This window comes from Chroicocephalus ridibundus, chromosome 4 (assembly GCF_963924245.1).
Source record: "Chroicocephalus ridibundus chromosome 4, bChrRid1.1, whole genome shotgun sequence".
In the NCBI taxonomy this organism is placed as follows: domain Eukaryota; kingdom Metazoa; phylum Chordata; class Aves; order Charadriiformes; family Laridae; genus Chroicocephalus; species Chroicocephalus ridibundus.
In genome coordinates, this window is record NC_086287.1 from 93,911,933 (window position 1) to 93,929,748 (window position 17,816).

Consider the following 17,816-nt stretch of genomic DNA (forward strand, 5'->3'; position numbering starts at 1 on the left):
TGATCTGCAGCTGCCACGGCTACATGGGGTGTGTAAAATTCACCAGCCCGGGCCCAAACCTCAGTCTTCACATGGCTCTGTGCCCCGGCCTGGCAAGTGGCACAGGGAGCTCCTCTCCCTCCACGGCCAACCCTGCCACATCCACAGGGTCGGCACAGCCGCAGGGTCGGCACCGTCACCGCCGGCGTTCCAATCCCACCGAACGCAAAGGGGCAGGGGAAGGAGGAGAGAAACGACGCGGTGGTGTAAAAATCAGGTCAGCATTCGGAGAACCCTGCAGAACCCCGGCTCAGACTGCCTGCGCGTACCTGAGCGCGTCAGACGGGCTTCCGAGGAACACGGCACAACGCCCTGGCCCTTATTTTTTCCTCGCCAGGGAAAGTGCCGCCTAGGGTGAACTATACATACAAAGATAATTTTAATTAATTTATTTATTTCTTTACACATAACTGAAAGTGATGTTACAGTACATAAGTTATTTACAACTGTGCAGTAATGTGTTGCAAAATAAATTATCTAGAAGGCAGCAAAAGTACATTGTTAATGTATATAAAAACTGTACAGCATTTATGGGATACAATTTTTCTTTATATGAGTATTGGCTCTGTAGTGTTTTCAAGTTATGTTCTCAGAAAGAGAAACGAAATGCCCAAGATTAAAGGAAAAAAATATATAAACCACATGGATTTTACTCCATTAAAAACACAGTTGGCAAAGTCCTTTCTCTGCGTCGCCGTCTCCCCGCCCGCCGCTGGCCGTGCCGCCCCGGCGCACGGTGCGCAGGCGGCTCCTCTGCTCTTCCAAAACGGTGGCGAGCGGCTGCTGCGGGGCACCGCGGGCGCACCCCGGAGCCGTCCACACCTTCAGAGCCGCGTCTGCCCAACTTGGGACGCTGTCTTTTTTGTTTCTAATTGTTTTTGTTTTTTCTTTTCTTTTTTTTTTCTTTTTTTTTCTTTTTTTTTTTTTTTTTAGACATACCCAGGATGGAACGAGAAACTCAAACAATCCCCCCCCTCCCCCCATGGTTTCCTACTGCAGCTTCTCCGCGAGGAGATCCGCGACCGGTGGAAAACAAGAGCTGGAAATCACGGTGTTCACAAGTACATGAATCACGTGGTTGCTGGCCCCGCTCAGCAGCTTCTGCAACACGCAAATGGTGTCCTTGGCCTCCTCCCTCCACGCCTCTGCCAGTCTCTTGGCCGGTGAGTGCTCGCTGCCCGCGCAGACCGGCTGCCTCCCTGCCGCGGCAGCCGGTTGGAAAGGAGATGCGCCCCGGCCCGCTGCCCGGCGGAGCTGCCGTCAGTCCGGAAGCGAGGGACGCGTTGTGAAGAAAGTGCAATTATTTTTCTTATTGTTTTGTTTTCTGCCGATAGCTGCTTCCTCCTCCTCTGACCAGGGATTCATCAGCAAGCGGTAAGGGTGAATGTGAGCTCGACCGCCTGACCTCGGAGGGCTCCCGTCCTTGCCAGTTTTCAGTGATGTCTCCTGGTTTTGCACTGTCATGCCGGCAAGAGCACAAAGTCATCGTTCACGTCGACCATTGGCACATAGAACGAGGGCACCTCGTTCACGCAGAGGGATTTGTGCCCCGCGGGGTCCAGCTCCTGCACCTTCAGCTGCCACTCCATCCTTTGCACTGCGTTCAAGGCAGCAGCTTCGTGTTGCTGTCGCATGAGCAGGCACGTCTGGATCGGGGACGAAAAAAACCAAGCAGAGATGAGCGGTGGGCAGGAGAGGGCAGGAGAGGACCTGCTGCCCATCCCACCTGGCAAAGGCAGGGGACCTGCAGCCATCGCGGTGGGCAGAGCAGCAAATGGAGCAAGGGATGCCACACGCGTCCTTGCGCGAAGGAAACCTGGACTTGGGACGCCTGCCGAGCCCAGTTCCAGCAGGAGCAGAAGCGGCAAACCCAAAAGGGCCTTGTGGGGTGGCTTCTAAAGGCTCCTAAGCGCACGAGAGCAGTGACCCCGCTGGTGACAGCCTCGGCAGACAGTCCCCATTGGCCCTAAGGGTGGCCCTCGGCTGCCTGAGAGCAGGGTCCTGCTCCCTTCGTGGGGGCTGCCAAGTCCCTCTGTGTCACCGGCTGAAAGCACAGTCATCTCCGCTCCCTCCCAGGCCAGAGTTTGCTGCCTGGAGCTCTGCAGAGCACTCTGCAAGTCACTGCACGGGCTCCTGCCACCTTGAAGGTTGCCACAGGTTTTGAGCTCACTGCAGCAAGTGCTGCTGGCAAAGAGCAGGCCCCGGGGGTTTAACTGAGCGAGAGAGCTCCAGCACAGATGGCACGAAGCAGAGGAAGAGTCAGACAGGCAACTCGAAGCAGAACGTTGTCTCCCTTCTCCCTTTTTGGAACCAGAAAAGGCAACCGCGCTCCCGTAGTCCCCGCAGAGGCTCCCACCTCTCTGCCATGCCATGCACAGAAGCGTCCCCCACCGCCTAACGCCGCCCAGACCACCTCGGGACACCAGCTCCCGGCAGATTTTTGGAAGCCACAAAGGCAGCTTCCAGGCTCCGGCAGCAGCCGGGCCCCCTCTCGGGACCCGCAGCACCGGGGCTCCCGCGCCTCTCACCTTCATCCGGTCGTACTTGTCATCCACGTCTTGCAACCAGGAAATGAACTGTCGCGCGTTGAAACGGTCTCTGACCGATTTGTTTTCGTCTCCCTAAGCAAAAGACAGCAAAAGGGAATTTCACAATAGATTTTTTTTTTTTTTTTTTTACAGTCTCAAGTCTGACAGGCCACATTCAAACCCCTCTACGGGCACACACTCATCAGAAACACGAAAGGTGCCCGCAGGGAGGGACAACAGAGGATGCTGCTCCCAGCTGCTCTTGCAGCCCTTTGCCAGGGGCTTCAGCCTCAGGGACGCAGACGCAGGCGTGCACGCACTCCCCATTTTTGCATTCTTTGCAGAGAATCCGTCCGTGCCAGCCCGTCACAGCCCCCGCACCTCTCTGTCTCCTTCAACTCATGCCCAAGATCAAAACGCCTTCGCTACGGAAGCACGGACACTTGGCTGGGAAATGCCGAGGCATAAATCAAGGCTCCTGGATCGATACGCCCGGTCACTAATAAATTCCAGGATCCCATCCCTGCACAGGATCCCTCCTGCAATGCAGTAGCGTGCTTCCCCGAGCAGCCAGGCTGGTGGCAGCGGCGGGACGCAGGCTGCAGAGGGTGCTGGTGGCATGGCTCGGGACCACCGCAGACACACAGCCACCGGACATGATTCCCCCTTCTCCGGCACAGAAGGATGTGAAATGGAAGGAAGAAATAACCATTTTTTTGTGGGCCGTGCGACAGAGTCTGGCTCTTTCAAAGCCACTATTCAGACACCAATCAATTTAATGGCTCTCTCCCCTTCCTTCAACAGGAAAAGACATCCCAGAGTGTAGTAAAATAAACCTTTCAAGTGTGCAGATGATCCTGATCAAGAAGAAAGGCAGAGGGTCCTGACTCACTGATAAATGTGAGTCATCTCTGCTCCTAATGAGACACGGTGCTCCCTGTATCCCCACGTTCCCGGATGCATTTCCTTCCCCTGCACACATGTGGGGTATCCAACAACAGGCGACTCCAGAAACTGAGTCGGGTTAGGCAATTTGGGCACGTGCCGGGGAGAGCTCTTGCAGGATGTCCTGCATCTGTGTGCCACGGTGGGCGACAGGCACCTGAGCAGGGAGAGCATTAGTAGCTCCTGCCTACATCCCTCCCTCCGTCCAGAAAAGCACCGTCTCCCTCGGGGTCTTGCACAGCACCTCTGAGACACTTCTTCGCCACCAAGACAGGCACTGACCTGATTTTCTAGAGGCATGTTATAGACCTCGGAGTCCAGCAGCATGGTGCAGGCACTGAAGGGCACAGCCTGGTTGGCAATAGTCCTTGCTGCCCGACAATGAACTCTCAAGATCTCCTGCTCGCAGGAGACGATGAGCTTCTCCTGAGGAAGAGCAAACGAAGCAGTGAGCGTGCCAGCCTCAGTTTCCCCAGCAGAGGAAGTTCGGGGCCTCTTCCCCAGCAGGAGTTTCCCCGGAGCGCTCCCTTACCCGCTCTATGCTGTGCTGGAGCCGCAGCTTCCCCCGGACGGCTTCCTGCTGCTTGAAGAGCTCCTTCAGAGGCTCCGCGAGCGACGGCGGCGGGGCGATCTGCGGGCACACGACAGCAGAGGGTTAGAGCCAGCAACGCCGCCGGGCGCGCAGCCCGCGGGGGTGCCTGCTCCCCCAGCCACGCAGACGAAACGCACGTCGGCCAAGGGCTCGGCGAGGGAGCCGGTGCCACCCCAGCGGGCAGGCGGCAAAGGGGATGAGCTCCGGCTGCAGAGCCAGAGCCTCAACCACCCCACGTGCTGCAAGGGCAGTGTGTAAAGAGGCTCGACGCCTCTTCGACGACTCAGGGGATGATACTGTTGGAGAAATACTGCTGGGAGCAGCCCAGCCTGCGCACCGGGAAGGGTGCCTGTGCTCTGATCTGCCCTGATCTGGTCTGCAAGGCGCTGCTCCAGCACAGCCCCAGCTGCGGAACAGAGGAGCAGGTGGCTCTGGGTTAGTCCAGGAAGGAACAAGCCGATGGGAACACGGGCTACAAGCACCGCGGTGCTGGGGCAGACTGAGCCCGTGCTAACTTGTGCAGAGTAACTCATGCGTGGACTACGGCGCAACAGAAAGACCCGCAGACCGGGGTATTTCACCCTGCCCGCAGCAGGGAACGAAGCCCGATGTGGCTGGTCATATCGACCCTCCTGGATGGATCCCGGATTTACTGCCTGCAGCATTAATTTTATTGATGCATTCGCATTAGCAAGTCCGTTCATGCAGCACAGCAGTGAAATGCAGATCCCACTGCCGAGGAGCGTGTGGTACCTGCAAGTCAAATATTGGTGCTTGGGAAAACGAAAGCGGGAGTTAAGAGCCACCTTTTTCCTCACAGCCTTTTAGGTTCATTATCCAAGTACTATTACTGCTTTTAAAAGCAGTTTTGCCTTCCGGCCTCAAATCCAGTGGATTCATATAAACTTGCTCTAAAGCCTGAACAAACCTCAGGTTCCCAAGCACAGCCTAAGGTCTTCTCTGCAAAAATACAGCATCTCAGAGGACGCATTTATCACGCAGCCATCCACTTACCGAGGCTTAGATTTGTCACAGAATCATAGAATTGCACGTTCTGGAAGTAGGCTAAAGCCACAGCCGGGGGTGCCATCAGCACGGCAAAGGGCACTCGTGATGCCCGGGGGACAATCTGGCTGCGGTTTAAAGAGAGAAGGTGACTCACCACTGGAATATGGAGCTTGCTTAGAGGCTTGCCATCCAACAGGTAGGAGCCCGTATAGGTGACGTATTCAGCGTAGCACTGCGGAGCTTGGGGAGTAATATAGCAGAGGATTTTCCGCTTCTCTTCGATCTTTTTCCTGATCTGGAGGTACTCAAAGTAGGGGTTGGACCTGTCACTGTGATAAGGTTCAATGTCGTCCAGTTTTATAGCATCTACGATAGCTGCCAGTGTTTGCTGTATCATCTCCCTCGTCTGCTGGGTGGACGTGTTGATCTGCTGCTGCAGCTGCTGGTTGGAGCGCTGGAACCGGCGCTTGCGAGGGTGCTGAGCCTGGGAATCGTCCTCCTCCGTAATGCGGCCTTTGGCACGCGTGGCGGGCGCAGACACAGGAGGAAATTCCTTCTCAGAAGCGGCGGCATTCTGCTTGTTTTGGTTGGCGAGCATCTGAGCCCGGTTCCTGGTAATCCGCTGAGGAATCTCTTCTATTTTGGGCGGTTTGGGAGCTTCTGCTACTGGTTTTTGTACTGGTTCAACGATTTCTGCTTGAGTGTTGCCCGGAGGTGCATCCGCCTGGGAGGAAGGGACTTGGCTCCCACCACGTGCCGCAGCACCCTCCTGTGAAACGCCGCCCTCGGCGGGGGCCACGGGTGGGGGACAGGTCTGGGAGCTGCTCTCTGCCACCCCACCAGAAGAGGACAGGTCTTCGTGCACAGCCTCCACCTCTTTGCTCTCCGCCTGAGCGGACTCGGACGGGGTCTGTTGGAAAATCTGTGCTTCCGAGTCCTCCGCTCCTTTTTCCTCAGCTACGTTCAGCGCTTCTGAGGTGGCTTCTTGCGCAGCCACTTCTGGTTTCTGCTCTTCTGCTTGTGGCTCCGTGTCCACGGGCAGGACAGCAGCTGCCTGGCTGGCTGGGGGCTCCTCCGGCTCAGCAGACGCTATTACGGATGCATTTGCTTTAATGATCCCAGCGCTTGTTTCCGAAGCTGCTGCTGGGCTTTCTTCTACCGCTTCTGCCTCCGCCATCTCTGTCTCTGCAACATCCTTAGGTTGGAGCGGCAGCTCTGGTAGCGAGAAGGGCCCGAGGTCCAAGTCATCTTCTGTATTGGTGAAGGGATCAGGCCACGTTACCGCCTCCTCTGTATTTGCAGGCGCAGCGTTATTGTTTTCTAAATAGTTGTTTTCTGGCGCGCTAACAGCTTCTGCCTGAGGTTCTGCTGGCATACAAGGGGGCTCTGGAGGTATCTCAGGTGCTTCTTCTGGAAGAGGCTTGCAGTTATTGAAGAACGTGTCTAACCTAGTAGGGGACATGTACGGCGCCTGCTCTTCGGCATTCGCTATTTCTCCTGGAACTGCTTCCTCAGCATCCTCCTTGACTTCATCGAGCCCCGGTTCAGACACTGACAGAGGGTAAGAGATGGGAGAAACGGGGTAGGAAGTATCTGGGGGAATGAAGGCTACCGGTGTAGGATGAATCGGCTCTAGGGAACAGAGCGGAGGTTTAGGGGACTCGGAAAACCTCTGGGGAGATTTCATCAAAAGCTCTGAGCCCATGGACCAGCTGACAGAGTGCTCTGCCGGGTTACCCATCAGGCTGGGAGGTATGGCCGTGTCAGGGTTTCTGGGAGGAGGGTTATCCCAGTCTATATTGTTTTGTTCTGGCACACCCGAACTGAAATGGTTTTCCTCAATTGGTGGCAAGTAGGTAGATTCTGGTGGCATAATGGAGGCAGTAGCTTGCTGCTCTTCCGTGGTATCCAAGGGCATGCCGAGGTCGGGGGGAAGAGCGCTTTCTACCGAGGGAGCCAGCAATTCATCTCTGTGCGAAGGGGAGGATTTTGCTTGTAAACCAGAAAAGACACTTTCAGGCGACTGGGCGACTCCGCTGACAGGTCCTGGCGCACAATGCAAAGCTTCCACTTTCGGCGATGAAACCCCATAATCTGGTGAGTAATACCCAGGAGATAAACACTGGAACTTCTCAGTAGGAACAGAAGGAAGGGGAACTTTCTCCTCCATTAAATGCTGCACTGGAGAGTCATAATTTGATGCTGCTGGGACACTTTGCTGTCTGAAAAATTTATCTCCGACGTTGAATTCTTCTTCGGGTGCCCTTCTGATGTCAACCGAGATGGAACGATAAAGGTTCGTGGAGGGTATGGTACGAGTCGGGGTCTGACTGGGATTCTCGGGGAGCCCACTGGAAACATTCGCGTATCTGTCGAAGAAGGATGGGGAACAGGCGTTCATGGACATCGTGGATATGGGCAGCGAGTGCTGCGAGTCCGCGCATTCAAACATCAGGTCCGTGTAGTCTTCGTTGCTGCACGAAGGAGTCCTGGGCGTCTGCATCACCTCCTCGTAGCTTGGACAAGAGACGACGGATGCCGGGGTCGGGACTCCTGTCGGCCGGTTCTGATCCGGCCTGGGAGACGCCGGGAGGATCTCCTTCAGCTGAGGACCCGTAATCCAGTCCTTAGAGTCTGTGCCGACAGCAGGCTGTGCCTTGTTTTCCGGTGACAGTATAGGAGTCAGTGGACCCAACTCTTTAAGCTTCTTGTCCTTGAGCTGAGTATCCAGCGTTAACGGCTTCTTTGTTGCCAGATCCAGACTCCTCTTGCGCACATCTTCCGAGCTTTTGAGTTTGTCCTTCAATTTGGGGTCTCCGGACCTGTGCCTCATTTTCTCCATTTGCTTCATTCTCTCTTTGTGCCTTTTGTGGCGCTCCTCGATTTCCAGATCTTTCTGGCTCAGCATCCTCTCAAAGCTGGTCATCATCAAATCCCCGTCTCCCAGAAGTTTCTCCCTTGGCCTGGCATCTTTCTTGCCGCTGTCTTTGGATAGGGTTATCTTTTCATTCCCATTGCTTATTTTTATTGACTCCGATTTGTCTTTCTCTTGGTTCTCCTTGAGCTTCTCCTTCAGTTTGGTTTCACCGAATTTGAGGTTGTCCTCCTTTGATTTATCTTTGAAGGTGGTAACTTGAGGACTGTCCTTGTCTTTAAGCGTTGACTTTGGCTCGTCTTTGTGATGTTTAAAGAAACCATCTGCGTGTTTGTCTCTATGCTTTTCCTTTTCCTCCTTCCATTTTTCCTTGTGTTTATCTCGCTTCTTTTTCTCTTTAACTGTGCTGATGGCGCTGGAACCATAAGTCTTTTCTTTTTCCGCCTTCTTTGACAGCTCTCTTTCAGAATCATTTTTATCTTTCTTTTCAGAAAATAAGTAATCAATGCTTTTCTCTGGTTCCTCATCAGGCTCTGCCTTCATGTTGTAGGAAGTGCCAAAAGCCTCCCCATCCACAGAGAAATCTTTTTCATAATGAGTGGAATCCTTCCTGCTGCTGGAGTCTTTGAATTCTTCTGCTTTTTCCTTTTTCTCCGTTTTCTCCTTCTTTGCTTTTTCTTTCTCGTGACTTTTCTTTGACGAAGACGAGGAATGTCTGTGTCTCTCCTTCTCCTTGAGTTTGTCCTGCAAGCAGGGCAAAGGGAGAGAGTCCTTAAACTTTTCTTCAGCGGCGTCGGTAAGAGAGAGGTTAGAAGACTCAAAGAGGCTGGTCAGTCCCGGCTCTTGTCCTCTATCTGTGAAGCTGTCAGAAGAGATCTCGCTGATTTTGTCATTGGAGTCATCTCTATAGTCATTCAGAGCCTCCTCCTCCAGTTTCTCCAGCAGGCTCTTCTCCGACTCCCCTCCTTTCGAAGACTTTTTCTCTTTGGAATGCTCTTTATCCGGCTTCTCCTTATGCTTGCTTTTCACCTTGTCTTCACTGGCATGTTTCTTTTCCACCTTTTCTGGGAGCTTTTGCTTGTTTTTCTTCTCTTGAGTGGAATCTATGGATGTTCTGTCTTTCCTGTCCTTGTACTTCTCGGTAGACTCCTTATCTTTCTTCTCTTTGTGTTTTTCAAAGGAACTCTTCTCCTTCTTCTCTTTTCCCCCTTCCGATGTTCCTTTGTCCTTCTTCTTCTCCTTGGAGTCCTTATCTTTCTGCTTCTCTCCTGAATGTTGCCGGTCGGAGGAGTACTTGCGGTGCTTGTCAGGGTACAGCTCCTTCTCGGTAGCTGCGCCGTCGTCCTTCTCCTGCAGACTGTCCAGACGATGCATTTCGCTCCCGGCGGAGTCGCTGACTTTGAACCCAGTCAAGCTGTAATCATCCCTCTCGTCTTCGCTTTCATCTGTGAAGATGTCTGCGATGCTGTACCAGCTTTTCTCCTTGCCTTTCTTCTCATCCTTTTTCTCGGAGAAGTCCTCTCGATCCGTGGAGAAGCTTTTCTCTTTCTTCTCTTTAACCTGGTCGAAAGAACTCTTCCTCTCTTTGTCTTTGCTGTGCAGGTCTTTGTATTTCTCCTTAGTTTCTTTTTTCTCTTTGAAACTCTTCTCTAGTTCTTTGTCTTTCAGGATTTTCTCAGGAGCAACTTTTTCATTTTTCTCCTTGTCGCCTTCTTTGGATTTTTCCTTGTATTTTTCTGGCTTCACCTTTTCTTTTTTTTCTTTATCGGGAGCATCTTTCTTCTCCTTCTCCTTCCCAGAATGGTGCCTCTCCCAACTCTCCAGAGTTTTCCCGCTGAATTCAGGGTCAGACTTATCCTTGAAGAACGTTTCGCAGCCATATTCTTTAAAGTCATCTCGATAGGGCTCCTCCTGCTTCGCTTTGCTATCTTTTCGCTCTTTAGAGCCATCAGAGGAATCTTTTCTGTCTTTGGTGGTTTCACTCGTATCTTTTTCTTTCCTCTCCTTGACACTCTCTGCAGAATCCTTCCTTTTCTTATCCTTTTCGGGTAAATAACTAGGAGTAACTTTGTGTCTGTCCGTTTGGTCCTTTTTCTTCTCGGAGCTTTTGTCCACATAGTCCCTCTCCTTCTTCTTTAAGTAAGTGTCCTTTTCATTACGTTTCTCGTTGTATTCCTTCTTCTCTTTCGTTTTATTTTCCTTTTTCTTGTCTTTAATTTCCTCTTTCACGGGTTCTATGATTAGTTTTGCCACGGTGTCATTTTTAATCTCCCTGAAATCTGTCACTGGAGAATCCCAGCTATCTTCACCTTTGAAATCGAAGGATGAATCAGAAGACAAGTCTGAAAACCACCTCTCTTGCTGATCATCCGAAAGGCTGAACTTCGTGTCCTCGCTTTCGGGAAATTGGTTTTTGTTATTAAACTCATCAAAGCCAGACTCATCCCTGTAAAGTTTTTCTTTTTTGCATTTTTCTTTCTCTTCCTTGAAGGATTTTTCTTTCTCTAGTTTAGAAACCTTCTCCTCCTTCAGCTCATTCTTCTTTTCAGATTTTGACTGCTTGTCCTTTGACTTCTTCTTTCGCTCCTCCTTGTGTATTCTCGGCTTCTCCTCTTTGGGAGACTTCTCCTTTACAGGTTTCTCTTTTTCCGATTTACTTAATCCTTCTCTGAAGGATTTGCTCATGTCTTTACTACCATCTTTGACTTTTCTTAATGATTTCTCCTCTTTCGAGGATTTTCCAGTCTCATCTTTAAACAACCATTCCTTCTCCTCCGCTTTACCTTTGGGGAGCTTTTCCTCCTTCTTACTGTGTTCTCGCTCGTGCTTTAACACTTTCAATTTGTTTTCGACTGGATTTTCTGTCTCTACTATCAAGCCTTTCTCAGGCTTTTGTTTAGAGTCCTCAAACTCAAAAGAAAACGTTTTGATTATTTTAATGTCTTGGCTGATGGGGCACTGCCCCTTCTCCTTGTTTTTATGTTTGTGTTTTGTTTTATGCTTTTTAACAACCTTCCCCTCCTTGTCCAGCTTTGGAATCGCTCCATCCACATTGCTATGGAATGAATTCTTTTTCTCGGAAACGGTATTGTGTGGGGTGTTTTTCTTTTTGTGCTCTGGTTTCTTCCTGACTGGCTTTAGTGACTCTAAGCTCGAGTCCTCGGACGAGTAGTCTGACTCGCTCGTCAGTCTCGTCCTGGTGGAGTCCGATAAGGAACTGACATCTGACCAAGCTGGAGAAGATATGGTTTTCCAATTGTCCGTCCTCCAGTGCTTGGAGTGCTGTTCTGTAAGATTGGGATTATGTTTCTGGGATGCTAAACTCCCATGAGAAGAGGTCGATGAGGCAGAGAGAGAGTTAAACAAGGAGGATTCCTTTAGCACTAGCCTTGAGTCCTTTACACAGCTAGAGCTCTGAAGAGAGTCTCTGTCATCCTCCTCACTCTCCACGTTTTCGCTCTCTGATTCAGAGGAACAAAATTTGTCATTTTTTTTGCCAAACCGAACCTCTTTGCTTTTCGTCTCCTTCTTCCGCTTCTTTTTTACTTTGCTTTTCTCCTTCTGCGCCTTTGTGCTGGCGGGCTCCCGAATCTTGCTGCTGGGCAATATCGAGTGGGTCGAAAGTCGCAGCTTCTCCCCCGTCCCCACAGCAACGCTGGTCTCCTCCTCATCCGAGCTGTCCGACAGGATGCGGTGGGCAGCTTTCTTTGGTGTAATTGTGTTATTTTTAGTATAAGTTTTCACTTCCATTTTGGGTATGGAAATGAAACTGTTTGCTTTAGTCTCTTTTCTGTAATCCTTTTTCAGCAAATGTTTGTCATCGACTGGCGGGACCCGGTCCTGCTCATCGTCCTCATCAAATTCATACTCATCCTTCACCGGCGTGATGGTTTTGGGGGGCTCCTGGGCCTTGGGCTTGTGCTTCAAACCCTTCTCAAACTCTGAGTCTGTGTTATTGCCATCAACAGAGCTGGAGGGAGCGAAGGAAGGGGCATCCTCCTCTTCCGAGGTCTCTGCAGAGAGAGAAGAACAATGCGTTAAGGGCTGCAGGGGGCTTCGGGGAGGGTACATCATCAGTCTGCTGCAGTTGTGAACCCCTGCGGACGGCCCTGCCGCCCTTTTGCCTCACCCAGCCTTTGCTAAGTCTGCAGCTGAAAGCTCGAAATGCCAGACTGGGAGATCTTTTAGAAAGGAACAGCTATCCAGTCTCAAACCTGCACGGGGCGTTCCTCAAAGCACCTACCTAAAAAGAAGAACTTTTTAACAGCATTATGATGGCACACAGCGTAGGCGAAGACTCCCCATAAGACCAGAACTCTAATTAGCACTAATTAAAACCTGCAGTGTTTCCCACCTGGCACAGCCACAATGGCAGCACTCACGGGACAGGCTCTAGCAGGGCGCTCTGCTGAGGGACAGCCCGGGAGCGCAACCTGAAACGTCAGCACCGGTGCAGCCGAGCGCCGTGCCCTGCGACCGGGGAGGGACGGGAACACACGACGTGCACGCAAACCTCCTCCTCTCTAGGCACGAGCTGGGATATTTACCCGTATTTCAAAGGTAAGACATCCATTTACCTGCAATTGGCTTCCAATCCTACATCTGGATTGCACCAGGCAAGTGATCTCAACGTAGGGTTCCAGGGCAAACAGCTAGAGCTCCCGGAGCTAAAGGCTGGTAGTTATGTTGTCTGAATTTGGGTTACAGCTACAGACGGACTCCTGACCGTGGCAGCAGCGTGTAGACATTCTGACAAGAGTCTAACTTCACTGTCCTCTTTACGTCTCTGCATTAACAGACAGCTGCAGGCCACAAACATCACTCCCACGGTCACAGAAAGGCCAGTCTCACCTGTTGAGCTCTCTTCGCTAGAGGGGTACGTGGTCTTTCCCAGGAGCAGATTCACCATGGTGGGAGAATTAGCTACTTTTAAAGGTGTCTCGCCCTTCCTGTTGCTTTGATGAGGATTCCCTCCGTAATGTAACAACAATTTCACCACCTGAAAACAGAAATTGAGACTTGAAGGCGCTCACCGTGTTTCGATTCCAGGCTTTTTGTGCAACTTTCGTATATAACTAAAAGGGGGACGTCCTCCAGCTAGAAAGCAGTCTGTCCTTGGGACGTGCCTTACCGTACTAACAGTCACTGCTAAGAAAGGAGTCAAAAAACAGCAACACAAACCAACTTGGGCAGGAAAGAAGGGAGAAGAACAAGACACAAATCCATGCTCCCTCCCTCTGACGCCAGAAGAAGAATGAACTCTCCCTCTGCACAGAAGAACACCGAGTAAAACACTCAGCAGCACTGGGGCAGGGAAATTCTTGCCCGCTACGTGGCTGATCAGCAGCAAACGATAATAAAATAACAACCTCTTTATTTGCGCAGTTCGGTGCTTGAAGCACAAGGGGAAAAAAAGTCATTAAAAACACAGCTATGAAATCCAGCAAAAACCAACCTTGAAGTGCCCGTTATTCGCTGCGTCGTGCAGCGGGGTGTCGTCATCCAACCCCTTTGTGTTGACTTCGGCGCCCGCAGCAAGCAGCTGCTTTGCAACATCGTAGTAACCCCGGTTGCACGCCTCGTGCAACGCCGTCCAGCCTGCAAGGAAAGGGACACTCAGAACACGGTCATCGCCTTCACGGAGGAGTTGGGAGACAGTGAAAATTAACCTCCACCCACAGACGCCAGCGTGTCAAGGGCTCTGTGGCTCTGATGGCCAAGAAGACGGTCTCGTTCGCCCAGCTGCCCACGGCACAGCGGGCAGAAACCTGCAGCTCTGCCTTGCTACGCCAACCAGGCGGTAGTTAAATCAATCCCGCTTTTCCCTCTGGTCAGGCAATGTGCTGCAGACAGATCATCTGCCAGAACGGACACAGCCCCGGGAAACGGAAAGGCACAATTTTATGTAGGAAATTAAGAGAAATGCTGATGCCACTTGGAAGTCAGGTCTCAAATCTTTTCCTCTTCCCGCTCCTCCACAAGGGAAACACGGCCGCCCAGATCAGGACTGAGCCCTGAACTGCAGACGTCGCCCTGAAACATCCCCCACACAGACCTCACAAACGTTTTCTGTGTGTTCTCCAAAGCAAGCGGCCATGCCGCCGCATAACAGGCCCCCGGCTCGAGGAGAAACCAAACAGCAGGTCTCCACAGTAACTGTGGCTCTCGTTCTCAAACAAACCTCCAAAGAACACAGAATGAAATATTTTATCATGTTCAAACAGACTATTTTTAAGCAGAAACTGTTTTGAAGTTTCCCAGCAATCGTGCGTGGCTCCTTCGGTATTTTGCTGATAGCGTCGTGGGAGCTCATTCCGTTACCTTCACTTGGAGCATTAAAAAGGGGCACCTGTGACCAGAATTAATCACAACCGATAGTTCAGTCTAGCGCTGATATTAATCATACAGGCGGAGGAACATGCGTATCTATTTATAGCCCCGAAATCGTGTGAAGAGAACAGCAGAGAGCAAAGTCAAGCTCTGGGACGTGCTGGGAGAAAGGCTGCCTCACGCTAATTCAGCCCCATCGTCGGCCGGGCGTGCACGAACGGCACCGCTCATCATCTCACGGCCGCCCTCTCATCGCAGGACTGGGGGCCGTTCCCAGCCCAGGCTCCGCTGCGGCCGCAGCCCCACATCCAGGCTCATTCCCACCACCAGAAGCAGGAGCTCAGCAGCACTGCTGAGGAGGAGGAGGAGGAGGAGGAGGAGGTGCTACTCCTCAGCTGCGGCTCAGGACAATCAGTGTTTCCTCTCAGTCGGGAGCCTGACCTTGCCCTTCACATTCGCACTGCTCCCATCAGTGCCACCCCCACGTTCGGTACTTAAAAACAAATCCCGGAATGCTGCAGGCATCAGCCATTCAACTCTGCGGCAACGATTTTACAAACCCACTCTTTCCAATACTTTTGTGCAAACGATTTCTTGTATTTCAAGTAAAAAACGAGCTAAAACAGCCCGACCTCCCTTTGCAAATTCCCCTCCAGAGTTCCAAGACAGCTCCCATGTGGAAGGGGACAAGAAAAGGTGCCCCTGCCCACGGCAGGGGGTTGGAACAAGATGATCTTTAAGGTCCCCTCCAACCTGAACCATCCCGTGATTCTATGAAAACGGACCAGAGGGTCCCGGTCACCGTTTCGGAGCATGGAGCCACGGCAGCCCCGGGGATCGCTATGGATCAAGCCCAGCCCAGCACCACAGCCCCAGGCGGGAGCATGTTCAGCGCAGACAGGACAGCCTGGGAATTAGCTGCTTTTCAGGGTTTTATTATTTTGACAAATCTGTAGTAGTTTGTTTGGGTTTTTTTTTTTAAAAAGGACAGCAAGGCTTTTTCCTCCCCAAAGGGCAAAATCATTAATTTTGGTTAATCCCCTCTTTCCAAGTAGCGAACCCGTGTTATAAAGAAACTATTTTCTCTGGTAGGAGCCATTCTCGGAGGTGGAATGCGCAACCAGGTGGGAAAAGGTTCGGATGCGTGGGCTGCCGTGCCAGGACTGCCAGCGGGCTGGTTACCTGCAAAGTCTTTCACATTGACATCTGCACCCTCGATAATGAGCTCCTTGATGCGCCGGGCATCTCCTCGGATGGCAGCTCGATGCAGCCGAGTCTCTCCTCGCTCGTTTCTCTTATTTACTTTATCTTTGGTTTTGGAGGCAGAGTTAGGAGTTCCCTTCTGACAAACTGTAGACTGAGAGGGATGCTTTGGTGTTGTGTCAACTGCACGGAGAAGAGAAACAAGAGTCAAGAACCGCAATTCAAAGGAAGCCCTAAAACCCTTAGAGGGAGCTCTTGCAACGCGTTTCATCTCGCCTCTCCCCAAACCGCTCACCACAAGGCACCGAGAGGCAACAGAGCCTCTGAAGTCGATGCGAAGACAGAGGAAAGCCTGCGCCTCTAATGCAGACAGTAATTGCAGGCTGCCAAAGCCCACTGGAGAGAACTGCAGTCCTTGCAAAGACTGTAGGCAATCCCATGATTTAGGAGCAGACAATGAAGCTCCTCACCCTAAAAGCTCATTTCCCAGGGGAAGTGGCCTTTTACCAAGTACATGTGAGGTCTGACAGCCTCGGGAGGAGACTGCACATTTCCTGGGAGAACGTCTGAATGCTCTGAAGACAACACAGCTTTTTGCCTTTTTTTTCCCCGCCCAAGTAACAGCACCATAAGCAGCTAGACTGGTGTTAAGAACAACAAAACACGTGGCTAAAAGCTGCGATGTTTGTGTGTAGGATGCAGATGTGCGCATACAGATAGCACAGTGCCTCTAAAAACCCCGGGGGGGTCATGTATGCAACAGATAAAAACTATTAAAATACAAAATCCGTGGTAAACACATTCCAGCTGCTCTGCAGCTCAAGTTACAGTTGCACTGGTTACACGTCTCATCCCTCTCTACAAGGAGAAACATTAAAAAACCCACAGAGGATGGCATTTTAACTTTATTCACAATGCTCCTTCCCTGAGGTAGCCTGAGATGCCAGTGGAAAACGCGAAGCTCTGACGTGGAGGAGGCTCCCATGGAACCGAAGCTCTGCTTAAGCAGCCAGGGCAGCCTCGGCGGCAGCCTGGATTCGGCCCGTGGGACACCTCCTGCTACTGCCTTATTCTGGAAGAAGGAAGGGCAGCCACAGCCCGTGAATCCCGGCAGCAGCCCGTGCCTGGAGTCACTGCAGGAGCGGGTGTCCCGCTGCCCGGCTCTGAGAGCAGGGAGACCCCATGGAGCAGCGTATCACCCCCCCTGTGCCACGGCGGGGGTGGCAGCTCATCTCTGCGGCCAGCGAGGAGCTACCTGAACTCCCTGGTGACCCCGTGGCCAGGCACCGAGGAGCCCAGGTATTCGCGAGCCTCTCGCCGCAAGCTCACTCGCGTTTGCCCACACCACTGAACAAAAACCACCCTCTGGACCTCACCTGGGCTGTTTGCAGACTCTTCCGCTGTCATCTGCATAAGGAGAGCGACTTGCTGGCGCTCGGAGAGCGGGTAGCCTGCCCGGATCCCCGAAAGGCCCATTCCGAAGAGCAAGCCAGGCTTTCTGGTGGCGGGCTCCTTTTTAATCCTCTTCCGCTCTGGACCCTGCTTTTCTGTGGCGCAAGGAGACACAAAAACACAAGCCGTCAATGTCGCCGTAAATGAAAACCGCGTTCGTTTCTGAGCAAAGTGCTAACATCTCTCCAATTCTGTTTCCATATCTCATAAAAAAGCCTGCGGTGAGGGACGCATCCCTGAGGTGGGAACGCTGGTACCTGGGGCAGCCGCCCGGGCTCATGCCACTGTGCGTTGCAGCGGGGACGCGCACCGTTCCTGCTGCCCACCGGCTCCTCCGGCAGCCTCTCCTGGCTCCTTCCACCCGTTCTGCCCCCACCAACAAACAGCAGGGCAAGAGGGAGGGAAGAGGTCGTTGGAGGGGCCGCTGCCGGTACTGTACCTTCCATCTTGCTTCCAGGAGCCTCCATTTCATGCCATGGTGCTTCGAGGAGCGTACGCAGCCTTACACCACCACGGCATGGACTGAACTGGAGGCATCTAAAAGCATCCGCAAAGAGCGCTAACAAGATAGAGGCTGACAGCTCGGAAACGTTGCCATCGCACCCCCTCATCATCATCAAACCGAGCACTCTGCGGTCAGACCATCAGCGCCGACCGAGGCGGGACGGTGCTCGGGGGGAGCACGGGGCTGGCCCTCTGCTCCCAAAGAGGCTGCTCCCAGCCTAGCGCAGAGCACCCACCTGCGGTCAGGCCAACGCCTGCTTAGCCACATCCGTTCCTGCATCCCTCTAAACCCCTCCACAAACAAATGGGAGGGGAGGAAAAAAAAACCAAACCTTGTGCC

At 52.4% G+C, this 17,816-nt stretch overlaps 1 protein-coding gene across 3 annotated transcripts in view; it reads right to left on the reverse strand.

Annotated features, from left to right (window-relative positions):
- Positions 1 to 413: 413 nt before the first annotated feature.
- Positions 414 to 17,816, reverse strand: part of ANKRD11 (ankyrin repeat domain containing 11) — a 158,048-nt gene continuing 140,645 nt past the window's right edge. For all 3 annotated transcript variants that reach the window (XM_063334856.1, XM_063334858.1, XM_063334857.1), the window contains 9 exons: positions 16,897 to 17,067; positions 15,500 to 15,703; positions 13,443 to 13,585; positions 12,839 to 12,986; positions 5,267 to 12,000; positions 4,045 to 4,143; positions 3,795 to 3,938; positions 2,568 to 2,660; positions 414 to 1,685 (listed from right to left, as the gene is read on the reverse strand). In XM_063334856.1, the coding sequence (XP_063190926.1) occupies positions 1,500 to 1,685; positions 2,568 to 2,660; positions 3,795 to 3,938; positions 4,045 to 4,143; positions 5,267 to 12,000; positions 12,839 to 12,986; positions 13,443 to 13,585; positions 15,500 to 15,703; positions 16,897 to 17,067 (7,922 nt within the window). In that variant the 3' untranslated portion in view covers positions 414 to 1,499. The remainder of the gene's footprint in view (positions 1,686 to 2,567; positions 2,661 to 3,794; positions 3,939 to 4,044; positions 4,144 to 5,266; positions 12,001 to 12,838; positions 12,987 to 13,442; positions 13,586 to 15,499; positions 15,704 to 16,896; positions 17,068 to 17,816) is intronic.